This window comes from Astatotilapia calliptera, chromosome 16, assembly GCF_900246225.1.
Source record: "Astatotilapia calliptera chromosome 16, fAstCal1.2, whole genome shotgun sequence".
NCBI classification, from domain to species: Eukaryota; Metazoa; Chordata; class Actinopteri; order Cichliformes; family Cichlidae; genus Astatotilapia; species Astatotilapia calliptera.
This window is the reverse complement of record NC_039317.1, coordinates 28,089,987-28,110,512: the sequence shown is the minus strand read 5'-3', so window position 1 is coordinate 28,110,512 and position 20,526 is coordinate 28,089,987. Positions and strand designations below refer to the sequence as shown.

The 20,526-nt window shown below is 40.2% G+C and overlaps 2 protein-coding genes across 2 annotated transcripts; both read left to right on the top strand.

Annotated features, from left to right (window-relative positions):
• Positions 1-6,171: 6,171 nt before the first annotated feature.
• On the top strand, positions 6,172-13,168 carry LOC113007875 (uncharacterized). The gene is made up of 4 exons (XM_026144889.1): positions 6,172-6,679; positions 6,821-7,072; positions 9,908-10,329; positions 11,886-13,168. Exons 1-4 carry the CDS (start codon positions 6,550-6,552, stop codon positions 12,609-12,611), a joined length of 1,530 nt encoding a protein of 509 aa, XP_026000674.1. The 5' UTR covers positions 6,172-6,549; the 3' UTR covers positions 12,612-13,168.
• Positions 13,169-14,227: 1,059 nt separating this feature from the next.
• Positions 14,228-20,371, top strand: ddx18 (DEAD (Asp-Glu-Ala-Asp) box polypeptide 18). Its single transcript, XM_026144353.1, has 14 exons — positions 14,228-14,443; positions 14,737-14,919; positions 15,003-15,152; positions 16,529-16,664; positions 16,746-16,846; positions 16,939-17,138; positions 17,228-17,342; positions 18,109-18,248; positions 18,448-18,609; positions 18,854-19,006; positions 19,130-19,243; positions 19,546-19,602; positions 19,686-19,863; positions 20,014-20,371. Exons 1-14 carry the CDS (start codon positions 14,308-14,310, stop codon positions 20,157-20,159), a joined length of 1,971 nt encoding a protein of 656 aa, XP_026000138.1. The 5' UTR covers positions 14,228-14,307; the 3' UTR covers positions 20,160-20,371.
• The last annotated feature ends 155 nt before the right edge of the window (positions 20,372-20,526 follow it).

Genomic DNA, 20,526 nt, shown 5'->3' with positions numbered 1-20,526 from the left:
AACAACGGCATCCAGGAGCAGCTTCTGCAAAGGATTAAATCTTTTAAATGTTTTGTTAACTTTTCCTTAATTGTATATATGTTTGCACATTTCATTTCTTGTTAAATGCTATCTGTAATATAAGATTGTACTACTACTACAACTTTATTTTGCTATTTTTTTATTAAAAGGTGTTCAAATGAAGAAATCTGTGCTTTTCATTGAGATATATAAATTAGTAAATGTGAAATTGCTATACAAGTCAAATAATGGGGAATTAATCGAATCAAATCAAAATAGAATCAGATTGAAAAATTAACTCATTCACTGCCATTGACGTCTATAGACGTCAATTGAAAAACTTACGTTGACTGCCATTGACGTCTATAGACGTCAATTTCGTTTTTCAATGGGAGGGGCTAGAATACAACCTCAGGCAGCTTGTCAGTGAATTTTATTTTTTCATATATTTGTAAATAAATTGTTTTGATAAAACATAACCTTTCTCAGTGTTATTTCTGTTTTATAGAAGTGAAAAACTATTTTATATGTTAGAGGTGTCACAAAGCAAGAAATATTAGTGTCAAAGGCACTTTTCTGCTTGAAATGTATTTTTCACAAAAAGCTCGTTTTCTCCCTTTTTTTGGTCAAAACAGGCATTTTTGGTGGAACCCACCTCTCTTCTACAGCTGATTACTAACGAATGGAAAATGGTAGAAACAAGCTTTTTTTTTTTTGGATGAAAGAAGAGAGTCTGTTCTTCATTTTGGTAGGTTCAGCGTTTATATGATCATAACACACAGTTTTCTGTGGCTCTTCAAAAATGAGTAAAAATGCTCAAAAACCCTGGCAGTGGGGAGTTACCTGATTTGAAAATGGCTGGCAGTGAATGAGTTAATCGCTAGATTCATTGATTAGGAAAAGCCCAGCCCTAGCCCCTAGAGACAAATCATGTACAAAGCTCAACACTGCGCCTAGCATCCTGGAGTACTTCCGTTGTGTTTTGTACGTGTTTTGGAGTTTGTAGGTGTTTTGTCTCTAGGAGTCACCGTAAATATACTTTTATTTATTCACTCCACATAAAATGTAATAAATAAATAATATAATACAAAAACCAACTATTTACATTTCAACTTTTAACTAATTAAATTTTCAACTTTTTCTTTTAAACAAATGTAAAGGGAAACAACACAAAACACTGCAAACCACAACACAATGAAATATAAATTAAAATATGAAAACAAAAAGAACATGCATATTCTCTGTCATATGGACCTGCATGAATAAACTTTCTGAATCCTTTATCATCTGCAACTGAAAATAGTTGTGGATGATTACTATACCTTTCTAATGTGACGTTGTTGTCCCTGGCTCTCTTTCTCTGTCTCTCCCTCCGGCTGTGTTCCTGTGCTACTGCTAGTGTAACTACCGCCCCTCCCCCCCTTCCCTCGCGTGCAGAGTGAAGCGGAAAAAGTGCGAGAGAGAGGGTGTCGTTCACTTCAAAGAGTCGGCTCTAAGAGCCGTTTCGTTCGCAACCGACACATCACTATTTGAAAAGACCAAAAATCATTATTTCCATACTGGGACAATATTAGGACATGGAGGGATTTCCATAAATTCCGGACTGTCACACACCCATAAAACATGTGCTCTGTTGTTTCCAACGTTGTTTTACAAATATAGCAGTTGTCTGACACAAATTTAAATCTTTCTTTCATAAATTCATTGGAGGGGTAAATATTTTTTGTATTTTTAAAATTGACTTCTTTAAGTTTGGGGGGGATTGGAAATTTCAAATATTAATATCATCAACGAGATCTCAGATTTGTTATAATCTTTAAAGATGAGTGAGTGTTTTGACCTACTTTGATATAAAGTGTTAACCAAATACCTCCTCAAAAAGTGATTATTGCATTTTTCATTAACCAAGTCAAGACCATCTAGTTTAATTGTATGTAAATTTGGAGTCGGTGTATTTGAAAAATTGTTCTTTATCGTATTGACAAGGTCTGTTGGGATATTCTGTGAAACCTTTTTATAGAGCTCGAACGAGCAACTCCTGTCACATTTCTCATTAAACCTGTTTAATTCAAGTATATCTCCATTTTCATCCATTATATGTGTCACAGACCAAATTTGTTTTGTCATCCATTCTTCCACAAACGTAGATTTCCCCCGATTCAATATCACCCTATTATTCCACAATGGACCGTTGTGGGGACTAAAGTTATTGAGATCCCTTCCCAGACGCCTTAACGCCCACTCACATCCTGGGCCATCTGACCTCAGGAATTCGCATGATAAGGTGGGGCCAGGTTTCACAATGTACACACCCGAAACTCTGGCTGATTGGGACCCACGCCCAGTTTCCCACCTTGGCTCAGGCGATTAGAGGATCATCAGGGGGTCCTTTTGTCCCTCTGTGGGGGGTTACTCCCACTAGGTTTATATCTGGGACTCTCCACCATTTGACCTTAGAACTGAAGAAGCTTCTCGGATGAGAGGTGAAATGTCTTCAAGCAACTTAAAGAAGTCCAGACGCTTTTCTTTGCAAGCTCCTTTGACTACGATGACCTGGATGACTGAGAACCTTCACAGACAGACTAAAGTTATGTTTAAACATTAATTTCCAATTTAACAAAACTTTGTGATGAAATTTGGAGAGTTTTATGGGCAGTTTAGAAATTTCAAAATCACATACTAATAGGAATTGGATCCCCCCAACTCTGTTGAAAATAAGAGATGGTATCAAGAACCAGATCTCATTATCATTTTTTAAGAAAGATCAAGCCAATAAATCTTTAACATGCCATTCATTATTTCAAAATCTATTGCTCTTAAACCCCCCTCTTCATAGTCTTTTATCAAGTCCCTGTTACTTATATAGTGATGTTTATTTTTCTATATGAAATTAAAATTCACCTTATTGATGTCTTTTATAATCCTTGGTGGGATGGCTAGGGAATAAGCTGGATAGATTAATCTGGACAAAGATTCAACCTTGGTTAACATTATCCTGCCGAACAACGTTAAATCTCTCTGTAGCCAATGGTTTAGAGTTTATTTTGCATTTGCCAATTGTATTCTGAATATTCTTTTCTTCACTATCAGCCATGCATTTAGTTAACCAAATTCCAAGATATTTGATTTCATTTTTGACAGGTATATCGTACAAAGAAGAGTGAGAACAATTGTGGATACTCATGAGTTCACATTTGTCCAGGTTCAGGCGTAGTCCAGAAGCATCAGAAAAGATCTTTATTGTATCTAAGGCCAATGGAATTTGTTCTTTATTTTTTAGAAATATTGTTGTATCATCTGAAAGCTGACTTATTATTAATTTGTGGTTATTTATGTCTAATCCTTTGATGTTTGAGTTTATGACAGTAATAGCAAGTAGTTCAGTGGCTACAATGAATAAAAGAGGTGAGATGCTGCAGCCCTGCCTGATACTTCTCTCCACCCTGAACCTGGAACATGTGCCTTCTGGAAGAGAAACACAACTATTAATATCAGTGTATAACATAGTGATCATATGCAGAAATGCATCTCCAAACCCAAAATGGTTAAATGTCTTAATAATAAAAGTGTGTTCGATAGAATCAAATGCTTTATGGAAGTCCAAGAACAACATAAAATCATCATCCTCAATTAGGTAATTGTAATCGATAAGGTCCGAAACCAAGCGGATATTATTTTGGATCAACTGTCCTTTGAGAAATCCTGATTGTGTTGGGCTAATTATTTCAGAAATACCCGTTTTTAGTCTGGTTGCTAAAACTTTTGTAGTCCCTATTTAAGAGTGTTATAGGTCTTAGATTACTTAGTTTTTTCTTATCTTTTCCTGGTTTTGGAATTAATTTTATAACTCCTTCTTTCATTGTTGTCATAAGCTCCTTTTGATTAATACACACTGAATAATAGTAATTTTAAATCTTCCCAAAAGTGCTTATAGAAATTAGTTGTTATTCCATCTGGTCCCAGTGAGCGATCAGATGCCAAGCTCTTGATAGCAAAATCAAATTCTTCTATAGTTAGGTCTTCATCACAAATTTCTCTAAAATTATCATCAATTACTGAAATCCAAATACTGATTTTGTCAAAGAAGGAGGTGATAATTTGTTCTGAGTATGAAGACTTATAAAGGTTACTGTAAAAAGTAAATACTTCATTTGAAATGCTTTTAGGGTCTGTACATTCCTCTCCGTTGATTATTAGGTTACATACTGAATTATATTCTTGTTTACGTTTTTCTAGATTGCAAAAATAGGCAGTGTTCTTTTCACCCTCTTCTATCCACTTGGCTTTGGATCGCAAATAAGTGCCGTTGGCTCTATGAAGGTATATTTTGTCCAATTTAGATTGTAAGTTGTTAATTTTTCCTTTTTTTTCCTCAGTCCAGTTCAATTTGCCATAAAGATTCATAAGTTCTTTTACTACGTTTGATTCCCCTTCTTTCCTTTGTCTGTTTAACTTTTTACCGAATGTGACTGAGGTTTTTCTGATTCTAAATTTAAGATATTCCCATTTGAGTATCGGTGTATTGATGGCTTCGTCATTCTGGATATCTAAAATTATTATTTTTTAATAGAATTACAATACTCCTCATTTCTCAGCATCTGAGACTTAAATTTCCAATAATCCTTAAATGTGTTGTTTTGGTCTTTGCTTTATAATCTTAGCATAATGGTGCAATGGTCACTTATGGGGCCATTAGAGATAACTGTTTCCTTAACCTATTGTAAAATTGAGTTGGATACCAACCAATAATCAATACGTGACCTGCTTTGACCATTAGGTTTGTGCCAGGTGAATTGTTTGACATCTTTGTTTAAGTATCTCCATACATCTATTAATTTAGTATCATTAGCGAAAATTTCAAATATTGGGTTTTTATGTTCTCTTGAAAATTTTGAAGGCCATCTATCCAACCATTCATTCGGGAGTCACATTGAAATCACCTCCAACTACAATATAATCAGTGGGGAATTTGGTATTAAGTTCCTTTATAACTGTAGAAATTTGATACAAAAGGTTCTTATTCTCTTGATCATTGTTGAATCCATAAACATTGATCAAAATAATGAGAGTATTATCAGTATTTAACACACAGGCAACCCAATGTCCATCTTTGTCTGCCATATTGCACAAAAACCTACCAGGACATCTGTTGAAACAACCCCACACTCAGAAAAATTATGGTTCTTAAATGGTTCTTCAGATGTCTTCATGGTTCTTTAAAGAACCATCATACGTCAAAGAACCTTTTTATTTTGTGGATGGTTCTTCAGCTATTGCAAATGGTTCTTTAAAGAACAAAAGGTTCTTCATCCTTAGCAATCTAAGTTTGATGGTGTAAATAGCATAAATATTTATTCACTATAATGAGGCTGTGAATTATACTGTTTGTATAATTATACTGTTTGTATAATTATACTGTCTGTTTTCTTTGTGTGCATGTGTGTGCAAAGGGGGAGGGCGGGATACCTGGCAATTACCCTTTAAGAGAAGATGGTAGGAAACTGAATATTCAAATAAAAGTTAGAAATATTTGTAAACAGTAGACACAATACACACATTCAAGTACTGTACTTTAGTTTTAAATTTTAATAAAGCATTACTATTTTCTACTCCAAGGCATTACAAATCATGGTACAAATGATTAAACATAACATCAAACATACCATTACAAATCATGGTACAAACAGGTCTGCTGCAGCAGACCTGTTTGTACCATGATTAAAAATTTTTTTTTATCTCTGTTGTGACCAAAACTTCACATCAGATTCCTCAGAATGAGTTTCCTGGAGGAAAAAAAAAACAATTTGCCTGTCGCCCCTTGCAGAACAGAAAACAGCTTTATGCTTAATTGAGTCTTTAAGTTCCCTTGTGTTAAAGGGAAAAAAAGAAATGTTAGTTTTCAATTGGAACACGGAACACATGAATAGCTTTAAAGAACAGGTTTAGGAGGTGGAGTAGGAAAGTCTTGAGGTAAAAGTCCCATCATCCGAAATGTTCCACTGTGTATTCCTTTTTTAGTCAGATGTCAGCCCGTACCTGGGTTTCTACCATTGACTGTAGAAAACACTCACTGGTTCAGACAGATGCCACTGCTCAGTCCGCCATCTCGCGAGCCTCCGTCAAGAAGAAGAAGAAGAAGAGCTTCTGGTTTACATGTAAAGTCAACTGAGGACACTCCACACCAGTTGGTGGTGGTAATGCACCGTTTTGCTGTTTGCCAACCGCCAATAAACCCTATACAGAAAAAGAAGAAGTAACTGGAGGAGCGCGAGGAGCGCGACTGGGGGTCCCGCTAAACTTCACAAGTAGATTTGCATTGCGAAATCGCTTTCTGCCTGATTCGCGCGACCAAGTATCGCGACTGACGCAAAATAAAATACACGCTGCATTTTATGCATTCGTGCTTATCGCATCTGCCGCTCAAGTTGGAAAAAACCGGACCCCAGCTTCAAGTCGCGCCACGACAACCAATCAGGAACCTGGTGACGCGACGCTCTGGCCTAGTTCAAAGGGGCAGGTCCAGCCAAAGTCATTTGTTCTTCATTCAATATGTGGGAAAGGCTCATCAAGGCAGTAGCCAGCCACCCAGAGCTGTATGACATCAACTGTGCTTTCTACCGAGACAGGAATAAAAAGGACCTAGCTTGGAGAAAGATATGTAAAGATATAGGGCAACCTGGTAAGTTCATTAATTTCTCTTTTTAAATTTTTTCACTGACCCGGGGAAGCCGCGTCAAAGCTAGCAAGCCCGCCTACTGTCCCACTATTTCCCACTGATGTACAAATACCTTTCCGCTAACAAGAGAATGTGTTTATTCAGAGGACATCTGCAGGAGAAAGTGGAAGAGCCTCAGGGACACATACTCCAAGGAGAAGAGGGTAGTTAAGGAGAAGAGTAGTGGTTCTGCAGCAGTAAAGGGGAGGAAATGGAGGTTCTACACGGTCATGGGGTTTCTGGACCCCTTCCTCACCCCGCGGGAGACTAGCTGCAATATGGTGCGGACCCTGGAGAACATCCTTCCCGAGGACCAGAGACAGCCCGAAGAGGCAGCAGCGAAGTCCCAGTCAGAAGGTATGTTTACAATGAATTAATGTAGGCAGTTAATTTATGCATGTTCTCATATAGGTATATATAAATAATTTCCCCCAGGGATCAATAAAGTATTCTGATTCTGATGCTTCTGTCGCGTTCGGTGTGTGTGCTCTAGTGATGTGCGAATCATGAACGAATCGTTCAATACTCGAGAAGCACTTTACTGACTCGTGAATCATGATTCACAAACCCAACTGACTCATTCACTGACTCATCCCTGTTGCTGTTAGCAAACTAATTTCATTAGTACAAATATATCTAGCTTATAATAAAAATTGCGGGGGGGAAACAACTGCCAGTTTCTTAACAAAAACATTTCTGCTCTGAATTGTAAGAACAAACTCTGAGTAGAAGCATCGCTCTGCTAACATGCTAACAGAACATTTGAGTCACTCAGGCCCCCCCCCCCCCCCCCCCCCCTTTCCTGTGCTGAATCTTAGCATGAACAAATCGATGGCTGTGTCCCAATTCAGGGTCTGCATGCTTGAAGCATGCACACTATAAGTAGGAGAAGTGCGGAGGTGAGAGGCCTGTGAAATGGGCCGGTCTAGCCCCCTTTGCGCTGCTCAGGTTGCCTAGCAACCATGATACTAACTGCGAGAAACGTTACATACAGCATTGTGTGTCCTAAATGAAGGAGAAAAAATGTTTTGTTGGTCATTCATTTTTGTCATGACATCACTTTGATTAGTTGAATATCTGAGGCTAAGACCACAGGACTGTAAAACATGATAGTTGGGTTTCATTTCTGTACTGAACAGTCATTTCAAGATTAGTTAGTAAATAACAATTAGCTAATGTTGGTCATGAGACTAAAGTCATCTCACTGTGGTAATGTAAAAATAAAATATACAGGATATATTACAGCAGTGAGCTTGAACTCTGGGTCAAAGATTCAAGTTGCAGTTATTTATATTTCCTATCACCTTAAATCTTCACTCAAAGACAAGTATCTTTGACAGTGTATATATAGATGTGTTATACATAAGAGACAAATATTGTTCATTTAATATGTTGGCATTATTACATTTGGCTCAATGCTCACATATATGTGTAAAAAGGAAAATGTACAAGCTGTGAAAACTGTTTCTGATAGAATGAAGAGTAGACTGATATATTAAATATTCCTTTATTGGGTGAGAAAATCACACCTCGTCATAACTGCTTAAGTCATACAGAATAGATATCAGAGCCTTAAACAGGCTGACTTCTGCTAAATGGGTCAAACTGGGCAGAAAGTATACAAACACATAACATCCATATAGAATATGATGTAACACTATAGATCAACTTACCTCAGAATATATAAAGCATATAAACAATTACAACAATATGATGCAACAAACACAGCAGTGCTACTAATCCAAAATACTCAAAGCTTCATAGAACTGAAACAAACATTTATTTTTAGGTCCATTCTGCTGCTGATACATACTTTAGGCTTCTGAATATTAAACTTGTTTCAGTCGGTCTATTCTCTCCGTCTGTCAGCTGCTGCTGGCTCTTCCTCCTCCTCTTCCTCACACACTGCTGAGTTTATCCTGGTGGATCATCAGGGGTGCAAAGCCTCACAGATGATGTGCTTAACGAGTAAACCGTCAGCTCGTTCAAACACACGTTAAAGTCCGTTTGGCTCGACACCACCGAACAGAGGCAGCAATATAACATAGCTAACATTAACAGTGCAGTGAATCCTGCTTGTGCTGTGATATTCAGGACTGCAAACCGAGCAGCATCACGGACTTTCAGCTTGTTGTGTTTGTGGATACATGACTGACTTTAATTATCCATAAAATCATCACATTCTCTGTAAGATTAAGGTCAACTGTATGTGTGTATGTATGTGTGTGTGTGTAGAGGCTTTAAAACCAAGTAAACGCTGAAAGTACAAACATCACTAATGTCACATAACTTTGCCGACCTGTGGCCAACAGTAATGTTTTAATGTTCTTCATTATTAAACATTTGCACATATATAAGTGACATGATATTCTGTACTTACTTTTGACAGTTCACTCTTCGGCCGCTCCCTTCTGCCGTATTTTGCGGCAAAATTATCCACACCCACCGCCGTGCTATGAATTGTGGGATATATGGGACCACGAAGCGTGCACCGGACCACGCTTGATATTTGGGGAAATCGACGGTGCATTTGGAGTATGCATTTGAAGTACACTTCAAATTGGGACAGCCGTCGTCGCGTGGCGGTGACATAATCGCACTCAAAATGCGTACTTCAAGCGTGCGGTCCCTTAATTGGGACACAGCCATTCACTCACCCTCTCCCTTGTGGCTCACAGCTTCTTCTTCTTGGTTGGCCACCAATGTTAAGGCGCATTACCGCCCCCTGGCTCACAGCTCTGTGGACATTTAGATGAGAAAATATATATTTGACACATCTGAGGAAAATACTAATAATATAAAAATACATGTTCCCTTTAGAAATCTTAATTTTTTTTAATGTTTTATAAAAATAGTTGCTTATGGATATATATGAAAAGAGAAACAAATTAAGTTTGAGTGAAAATGTAAAAACTTTTGCACTCTCTAGGCAACTGACTCAAAAAATCCGATTCATCTTGGTGAGTGACTCATTCAAACTCGATTCAGTAAGAAGAATCGCATTTATCGCATTTGCACTACTATTCTTATTGTGTATATCTTATTTATCTGTTCCTCTGGCTCTCCTGCTACTTTGAGCATGTACATGACAAAAGAATTTCCCTCGGGATAAATAAAGTTATTCTTATTTACCATAACAAGTATGCACCGTTAGGCACTCTCACGACTGCATGTGTCTCGTGTTTTCTCCAGTGTCTGATGTGGAGAGGAGGACCAGGTCTCTGCGGACACAGTACGGGAGGGTGCTGTATCACCCGGAGAAGCTGAGCGCTGGAGAGCAGGAGAAGCTGAGCGCTGGAGAGCAGGAGAAGCTGAGCGCTGGAGAGCAGGAGAAGCTGAGCGCTGGAGAGCAGGAGAAGCTGAGCGCTGGAGAGCAGGAGAAGCTGAGCGCTGGAGAGCAGGAGAAGCTGTGCGCTGGAGAGCAGGAGAAGCTGTGCGCTGGAGAGCAGGAGAAGCTGTGCGCTGGAGAGCAGGAGAAGCTGAGCGCTGGAGAGCAGGAGAAGCTGAGCGCTGGAGAGCAGGAGAAGCTGAGCGCTGGACAGCAGGAGAAGCTGAGGGAGAAACTCTGTTTCTTGAGGCCTTACATAGTTCGCAGGAAAGGATATTCATCTCTGGTAAGTCTGCAAAGAGAAAAATACATTTCCTAAATATTAAAGAAGGTCCTTATCACAGTTTAAAGAAATAACAACATCAATCGGTGAGAAAATTGGGGGGGCAGACGTTAAAGTTGCAGCAGCAAGTCCTTTATATTTAGAATAACTCAGAGGGCTGTGTCTAATGTGAAATTTTTGGAAGACTTCATGAGAATGATCAAGCATTTTTTTAGCATTTTACATTTTTGCCTTTAAATGTTTTAATATAGTTTTAAGGACTTTAACTGAAACATAGTCAACAGCAAAACTGATAAATGCAGCAGACGACCTCCCGCTGCATTGAACAGCAAATGAACATCGAAACCGGATAGTTTCTCAGATGGTGGAGCGCAAATATTCAATTCAAAATAAGTACTTAAGTTGTTCTGGGTCTGATGTGTTTGCAAAGCCATTTTATTTCTTTTAATATTAGAAAGAAACAACAAGATTCAGACTACCCTCTATGAGCAAGCACTTGGTGACAGTGGGGAGGAAATTGTCCTTTTTAACTGGAAGAACTAGGCTAAGGGAGGGGAGAGGGAGCTGGCTGAGGAGAAGGAGACAGGACAAAAGACGCACTGTGAAAGAGTGCCAGATATTAATAATAATTAATGATTAAATTCAAGGAGTTTTGAGGACATCCTGATAATAATGAGTCAAAATAGTAATGCCTGTAAGAATTAAATAATTGAACTAGTTTTTCAGGGTCAGATATAAAAACAATTTTGCAGCTTGTTCTTCTTCTCTCAAACGACTCATTTTCTGAAAGGCTGCTTGCAGGTAGGAAGAGGAAATTCTTTTCAACAAATCTGGCAGAAGAACGCTACCCAGGAGGGTTCGTTCCCAGTAGGCAGATGCTAGCAAGTATACACGGCTTTGAATCATGAAACTTTGTGCAGAGGTTTTCACACAAGTCTCAGTTAGAGGTAATCAATGGTGCTGGGTATCGTCACTGATTTCTAGAATCAATCCGATTCACAAGGTCTCGAATCGAGGAATCGGGGGAAATTTTGCCCCAGTCAGAAATATTACAATTCAGATCATGCATCTGTACATTTCCATATTTTTATTTCTGTAAAAAGAAAGATGACACTTGCGAGACTTTATCAAAGGTGTAAGCATCATAGAAGATGCCTTTGTGTCAAAGTAACTGAGGATAAAACACAGAAAAACGTGAAGGCGACTTTCCTGGCCTGGGATTTGATAAAAATATTCTGTGTGCAGTAGATCAAAAACGAAAGAAAACCATTAATCAACATATGAACATTGCCTGATGCTGCTGAAGTGAAACAGAGCAAAGTTACAGAGGTTTTATTAGAGACATAGCTAAGAGTTTTGCAATTTTGCATAATTTTAAAAAGTTTAAACTTCAGTAGCCTATTGAACAGCATAAAAGGAGGATACAGCTGGACAGCTCGGACTGATAGCCTGCTCCATAGCGACTGATGCTGTCATCATCACAGGGTAGCTTTATCTATATATCTATAAATCCTCTAAACTGCATGTTTTTTTTTTTTGTTTGTTTGTTTTGTTTGCAGGCGGACAACTTTGTGGATCATAATGAGAAGGATGAAGAGGAGTTGAAGACTGAGGGGAACATTGATCAGGAGATGGGCAGCTCAGTAAGCAGCCAGCTGGATGCAGATGGAGGTGGCCAAGACTTGGATGAGCCCCAGTCTATGGACTCTGCCCCGAGCTTCGCCCCACTTCAGTGTCCACAGCCTCGGGTCACAGAGGTCGTGTCTCTGAGTTGTCCGCATCATCGCGATGAAGACAATCAACCTGTTAAAACGGCACCCAAACACGACGTCCTCAACCAGTTTGCTGAGGTCATGCTGGCTGACATGCGGCAGGTTGAAGACCCTGTGCTGCTTATGAGGCTCCGCAGAGACATCACAGACCTGGTGTTCAAAGCGGTGGAGGAGGACATGCGGAGGCGGTGTGTTCAAGCGCCATCCTCAGTGACTGGGAATGGCACGCAAAGCTGCTGCAATCCTCTGCAGCTGTATTCAAACATCTCCTGGAGCCAGAGGCTTCTGAGGAAGAGGAGGAACAAAGGGCATAGGACTGGAAGCAGGTCGCAGAGGCGGGAGGAGAATAGGAGGGTGTCCAGGAGTCAGTTAGCACCACCTGTCGATCCAGGGCAGTCAGCAGAGGGGTTGAGCGCAAACGGGCCTCAGGTTATTCTTCAGGTGTTTGAGATTAAAAAAGATGGGGAGCCAGATTTAGTAAAGATTGAAGATGAGCCTTTAGCCATGGACTGACTTGAGAGTCTGTCGGGGCAAGATGAGCAGGGTTTGGAGGGATGGAAGAGAAGGCTGTCATTTTTTTTCTAGTTTTTCTTTTATTTTTGGATCTTTCACCTCAGGGCCACCATAGCTAGAATTTAAACTAAAGACACATCTCTGCCTTTGCAAAGTAAATGTTTATAAGCCTGTAGTTGAACTTTTGGATGGTCTTCATTCAGAAAACTGAATAAGATGAGGAAATTAGCTTTAAACACAAGGCAGCTCTCTTTGTTACCCAGCTAAAAGAAGAAAAAAAAACTTGTCTGAATCTTGTTTGGATTTTCTGTTGTGAATAAAGAATCTCTTGTTTTCAGCCTTGTTGGCCCTTTTCTTTATGGATTAGTAACCTGTCCAGCTCTAAACACAGCTGTGATGGATTTATGAGGAAATATTTGCAGTTTCCCCCCCCTGTCCTGCAGATGGAAGCATGGAAACCCACCACAGACCCTTTCCCAAAAATTCAAATATCATGGAAAAGTTTATTTCCATAATTCTATTCAAAACATTAAACTTTCATAGATTATAGATTCAGAGCCCACAACTTAAATGATTTCAAGTACTTCAAGTAGTGTTTATTTGTACATAATTTGGGCTTCCAGCTCATAAAACCCACGAAAACAGGATTTCAAAAAATTTGAATGCTGTGAAGACCTCACCATTAACGTCTCATTTTTTGCAGGAAAAAAAAAAGTGACTGAGTGAAGCGATTTAATGACACCTGGGGAAACCTGTGCAGGTGCTTTCAGGTTAGTAGATGAGTTATGTGTGAAACTCCGTTTAAAACATTCATGCCCTGTAAAATTTGGGCTGATGTCTTCACAGTATTCTAATTTTTTGAAATCCTGTTTTTGTGGGTTTTATGAGCTGGAAGCCCAAATTATGTACAAATAAGCACTTGAAATCGTTTAAGTTGTGGGCCCTGAATCTATAATCTATGAAAGTTTATTGTTTTGAATAGAATTATGGAAATAACCAAACTCTTCCATGATATCCTAATTATTTGGAAAGGATCTGTAAGTCACAGCTCCTCCTGAACTAACAGGACTGCAAATTAAACCCCAAATTTATGCTTATACTTTTTAAAAAGGCAAATTTCTACCTTAATCCTAAAACAGTATTTCAAGACTAATTTATTATTCCAGCATTTCCACCCTGCAAAATTAACATTAAAGAAATTTAATTTTTAAAATGTATTTATTTATTTTTTCTTAATAGCGTCTTCAGTCATTTGTGCATACATTCATTTCCATCAATGTATGCAAACTTCCTGCCACAAAAGAATATATCTTATTTGTTTATTTAAAAATAAATAATAAAATCAATTAAAAATTGTAAAAACAAAAAAAAAAACAGAAAACGGGGAAAAAAGTTTTTGGTGATTTATAAGTAAAGCTTGCTGATAATGTGTTTTAGTACCCTAACTGTAGTGCCTTAAATGTTTCATATTATTTAATGATTATTACTCCACACTTCAGTGTTGATTATCTTTATTTCATTATTTTTCCCGTGTTCAGGTGTCTTTTCTTTTAGGCATTATCTCGGTTGTTTTCACAGCACGCGGGGTCCTTTTTGATTTTCAGTCAGGCGCTGCGGGCCGCTATCTGTCTCTGTTCCACTGAGGGGTCCTGAGCGTCATTCACATACACACGTGTGCGCCGTGTTCTCGGTAACCATGGCGGACCTCCAGATGAAGCTTCTCCGAAAGAAGATCCAGAAGCGAAACGAGAAGGACAGAGAGCGCAAATTGCAGAAGAAGAAGAAGCGGGAAGACGAAGTAACAGGAGAAGATGGAGAAGAAGGAGAAGATGGTGAGTGTTTGATGGCTAGGTAAACGCTGATGTCGCAGGCTAAGCTAACAGGTAGCGCTCTTCCCTGGTCCGTTTCTAACTTTTTTTACTCTTCTAAGGTTTAAATCTGAGTTTGGGTTCACTGTAGCTGCGCATGCAGGTATATTTTCTCTGCTACACAACTGCATGCGCATTTCGCCGCATACTAGCTCAAAAGATTAGTATACAAAACAATTTAGCTAGCACTGTGCTAACCAGGCTTCCAGAGTTTTCCTTTGGGGTTTATTAGCAACAAACTTTGATCATACTTCCAGTGAGTCTGACGGTGAGCTCAAACGGCCTCCAGGAGGAGGTACCCAGAGAGCTAAAGAAGAAACAGAAGAAGAAGAAGAATCAGGAGGAGGAAGAGGGACCAGTGGAAGGGACCAGCACAGAGGAAACTCAGATGAAGAAGAAAGCGAAAAGGAAGCAGCTGGCTGAGGGTGCTGAACCTCCAGGTAAAAACAGAGCCCTTTATACGGGTAACACACTCAAGTTTGCTTTGTTGGTGCTTCGGTTAATGTCCATGTTCTGATTGAAGCCGTGAAAAAGAGCAAAACTGCAAAAGAAGAAGAAAATGGGGAGGAGGACACGGAGGAGGAAGAAGTAGCAGATGACAATGGAGATGCAGCTGCTGACAAACCACAAGAAGAGGAGGAAGATGAGCCTGAGCTGCCGTGTGGACTCACAGGTACTGAGTGAATCAGGTTAATTGCATATGAGGCGGTTAACAGGAGAGGCCGGCTCTGCCGTGCTGCCTTCATGTGTTGCCCGGTCGCTGCTTCCATCATGAGCCGGGTGTCAGCTGAGGCATACAGAAACTCTTACGGTGGTCTTTGTGGGCGGCGTCTTTAGTGACGCCTCTGACAGGAACGACTGTAAGGACACGCTGAATCAAACCGTATCTCTGCTCTGTTTATAATACACACTGGACACTTCCTTACACCTGTTCAGCTTGGGCTTGCTGATATGGAAGAAAAATTGTATCACAATTTTTACATCTTAGTCAATAACTATATCACAATATTATAATATAATAATATAATAATTCAAATCACTAAAACCACTGTCAAGCTTAAAGATTCCTTTTTGCTCCCAAGTGAAGTTGAGGTTACTCTTGACTTGAATATTATTTATTTTCTACTGGAAAATGATAAATGTACTGTAAATGTGTTTTCAAATAAAATAAACAGTATTTATAAGAAACTAAAATCTTAATTCTGACCAGTCAAAAGCTTCAAGATTTATAGAAGAACACAAACAGAAGAGAAAATAATTTTTTCTTTGGTCAGTTTCAAGTGAATAGTAAATGGCCTGCATTTTTATAGCACTTTACTCAGTCCCTAAGGACCCCAAAGCGCTTTACACTACATTCAGTCATTCACCCATTCACACACACATTCACACACTGGCAATGGCAAGCTACATTGTAGCCACAGCTGCCCTGGGGCGCACTGACAGAGGCGAGGCTGCCGGACACTGGCGCCACCGGGCCCTCTGACCACCACCAGTAGGCAAACATGGGGTTAGTATCTTGCCCAAGGATAATAATAGAGATATTAATTATTAAATGATAATAAAAAAAAAATCTGCAAGGTCTTTCATTCGTACAGGGTAAAACAGCTTTAACTTGTTGGGAAACAATTTAAATCATTAGACGGCAAACATTGTGTATTTGTAAATAAACAGATCAGCTCCTGGTGGAGATCCACTCCTGCCTTGTTCTGCATGTCAATCTGTTTTTTAAGGACTGAGCGTAGATTCTGGATCAGACTATGTTAATCTAATGACCTCTGAGTCACTTTGCCTTGTGACATGGGGCACCGTAATGCTGGAAATTGTACAGAATGTCACCAAATTGCTCCTGGATCACTGGAAGAAGTTGATCTTTGAGACTGTTTCTAGTCTGGTCAGTCAGCAAAACCTCACAACTGCTTTTATCTTATGTCTTTTTATGATGACATTCAAGTATTGTACTAAATACATTCATGGCAGAAGCACTATAAACCTGTGCATAATCAAACCATGATGTAATATGGAAAATCCACAATTCTCCGTCTGTTTCAGGGGCGTTCGAGGACACATCCTTTGCCTCTCTCGCCAGTATAGTTAGCGAGAACACGCTGAAGGGAGTGAAGGGCATGGGCTTCGAGCACATGACCGAGATCCAGCACAAAAGCATCCGCCCTCTGCTGGAGGGAAGGTGGGTTGGTTGTCCACTTAGACTCTGAGCTGCTCAGCCGAGGCGGCGGAATAACATGAAATCGTTTGCTCCACTCTGCAGGGATGTCCTGGCTGCGGCAAAGACAGGCAGCGGTAAAACTCTGGCCTTCCTCATTCCGTGCATCGAGCTCATCTACAAACTCAAGTTCATGCCCAGGAATGGTGAGCTGCTGTCTGAGTCTCCTCGTCTCCTGCTTAGCTTCATCCTCCTCTTTCTCACTCGCTAACTCTGTAACTGCTCTCTTTCATCTCAGGCACCGGCGTCATCATCCTGTCTCCTACACGCGAGCTGGCCATGCAGACCTACGGCGTGCTGAAGGAGCTGATGACGCACCACGTGCACACTTACGGTCTGATCATGGGAGGGAGCAACCGCTCAGCTGAGGCCCAGAAGCTCGCCAACGGCGTCAACATCGTGGTAGCCACACCCGGACGCCTGCTGGACCACCTGCAGGTGAGCAGAAACAAAGTTCTCTGTTCTTCATTCTCATTTTTAATACTTTAAGAAGAACACCGTCTGAGTGGCTTGTTCCACATCTACAGAACACGTCCGGCTTCATGTACAAGAACCTGCAGTGTCTGATTATCGACGAGGCTGACCGGATCCTGGAGGTGGGCTTCGAGGAGGAGCTAAAGCAGATCATCAAACTGCTGCCGAGTATGTATCAGTGAAAGTATCAATAAACCCAATAGTGAGAAATTTATGAACATTGATTTAGTTGATGATTTGGCACAAAAAACTTTTAGTTCTTTGAAGAAGCGTTTTGATTTCCAAAGCAGCAAAGTAAAACCAACTCATGAGCATTTTTGTTCAGTCTAAACGTATTTAAATCATGGACCTTAGTGACATCAAACACTGTGGAATCAGTCCAGTTAAAAAAAAATGTTTCAGGTAGAGCCAATAATGTGTCATCGTGACCTTTTGGCGTAACACCAATCGTAGTTTTGAGAGAGAGGTGCTGCTTCTTTTTACTCTGACTCTAAAAGAGGAAGTGAATCACATGTAAATAAAGAGAAATGTGGGGTTTCCTGTTTTTGTATTTAAAAAACTGACCACTAACCTGTGACATGAAGCAGCTTCCTGTTTTATAAAGACTTGTATTGTAAATGTTTTATTCTCATTTCTTTGATGTGCCTTGGCTTTCTCTGAAACAGTAAATGAGCTCTCCACTGCCCTAAGCGCGTGCTTTTAGTTTAATTCATTTTTAATTCAGCAAAAAAATTCCGAACATCGTCACAACCCTCAAACATCTGTCATTGGCTTTGAAGAGCTGAAAAAACCTGACCAGTGTTACCAGGATTAGCTGATCTTGGATCAAATCCTAACCCTGAGTGTAAAATATCCTGAGAGAGTCCTTAAAACTCCAGATGTTGTTAAACCCTCTCACCTGTTCTGTTTACTTTCTCTCTTTGATGTTTCTCAGAGCGGAGGCAGACGATGCTGTTTTCAGCCACTCAGACAAGGAAGGTGGAGGACTTGGCTCGCATCTCCCTGAAAAAGGAGCCCTTGTATGTCGGGGTGGACGACAACAAAGACAAGGCCACAGTTGACGGCCTCGAGCAGGTACTCAGTCATAAACTGTTGCATACAGGCCAAATCCGAAGAAGCCAGTTTCCCTTTCATCCTTTTTACTGAAATCCTTTCAGTATTTCATGAAATCACATCAGTTTTACTAGATGGTCTGAAATCACAGAAACAGCTAGAACTCAGTCTTCTTTCTCGTTGCTGATGCAGTGATCTCTCTCTCTCTCTCCTGTTTCAGGGCTATGTGGTGTGTCCATCAGAGAAGCGCTTCCTGCTGCTTTTCACCTTCCTGAAGAAGAACCGCAAGAAGAAGCTGATGGTCTTCTTCTCTTCCTGCATGTCTGTGAAATTCCACTATGAACTGCTCAACTACATCGACCTGCCCGTCATGGCCATCCACGTAAGTTCTCCAGACGCAGCTTACATGAATCTTATCTAAATATACAAGTGGTCAAAAAAACTGAGCCTCTAAAAGTTAAAGTTCTTTGGTTGTACCTGTGAAAAATAAGTTGGCTGATGTTAGAAGCAAATGGTTTTTCTTTTGTTTTATTTTATCCTTTGATATTTGAAGGGTGACGGTGAGCAGATGTTGACCTGCAGCTGCAGCTGTTCTGAGCGTTCCTTTGCTTTGTATCATTTCGCAGGGCAAACAAAAGCAGACCAAACGTACCACCACCTTCTTCCAGTTCTGCAACGCTGACTCCGGCATCCTGCTGTGCACAGACGTGGCAGCTCGAGGGCTGGACATCCCCGAGGTGGACTGGATCGTGCAGTACGACCCTCCAGATGACCCCAAGGTCAATAAGTTTTTGGGGTTTTTTTTATTGCATATGCAGCATTAGTTTGTCATGTTAAATTATTGAGTTTGATCAAAAATTCCCAGAACAGGACTAATCTTAAGGTTGATTTTTCTCCCACAGGAGTACATCCACAGGGTGGGTCGGACTGCCAGAGGCATCGATGGTCGAGGCCACGCCCTCCTCATCCTGCGGCCAGAAGAACTCGGCTTCCTGCGGTTCCTCAAACAGGCCAAGGTGAGCTGACCACCTGCCTGGTCATTTCAGTTGTACGAACACATACAGACTTTTAAGCAGGATTTGCCTTTAAATTTTACATCACATATAGTTTTATAGTCACTGTTGAAGGTTTTGTATCTAAGTCCTCCCACTGTGCTGTGGTGTCCCACAGGGCTCTGATTTGGGGACCTCCTGTTTTAATGTTTTTAATGGAAAAAATAGGACATGCCAATGAAAAGATATTCATAGACACTGATTGTCCCTTTTTTGTGTTGATTAGTTTTCTTTAAAGTCTGCATTATCTGCTTTATCTCATCTAGGTCCCACTGAGTGAGTTTGAATTTTCCTGGAGTAAAATCTCCGACATCCAGTCTCAGGTGAGAATTAACGTGCGGTTTACACTCAGCAATGCCTCAGATAGCAAAGGCAGTTTTGTGACTTGAACTCTGTCCTCCCTCAGCTGGAGAAACTTATCGAAAAGAACTACTACCTCCACAAGTCTGCCCAGGAGGCCTACAAGTCCTACGTGAGGGCTTATGATTCCCACTCGCTCAAACAGATCTACAACATCAACACCCTGAACCTCCCCATGGTGGCGCTCTCATTTGGATTCAAAGTTCCTCCATATGTTGATCTCAGTATCCTTTGCTGCTTGTTTTTATTCATTATGCTTGAAAACATCTGAATGTTACAGAATTGCACGTTCATGTAAAAGGTTGTAGCTCTCCAATAGAGAGGATCATTTTTAAAAAGAAAGATGTTCTCCTTAATTAAATGTTTCTCTTCAGACGTGCACAGCAGTAAAGGAGCCAAGCTGCAGAAGCGAGGTGGCGGTGGTGGTTTTGGATACCAGAAGTCCAAAAACGTGCAGAAATCGAAAATTTTCAAACACGTGAACAAAGGAAAGAGCGACCGAAGGCAGTTCTCCCGCTGAGCCTTGGATCCTCCCCCTCCTACTTTAATCCCATGAACTTCCTGCTTCAGAGCAGTCGGACTAACCCTTCTCCCTCAGATGTCTTTTATCAGTTTTCATGCTGAAACATTGTTTAAAGATATTTTTGTAAATGTTCACATTTAATCCCTGTATCGGCTATCAATTGTCCTTTCTTTCTTGTATTTGCAGCAAATTAAACCTCTAACAGATTAGTGTGTTTTGCTCATATCATTCTTTTTGTTAGTGCAAAAAAGCACCCGGCTGCAGGTTGATCAACCCAAATGTCCCAGAAAGACAGATGAACTGAAATTTCTGCAGGATAAAAACCTGTCACTCCTGCTGTTCCTAAAGATCTACAAGAGTTTAG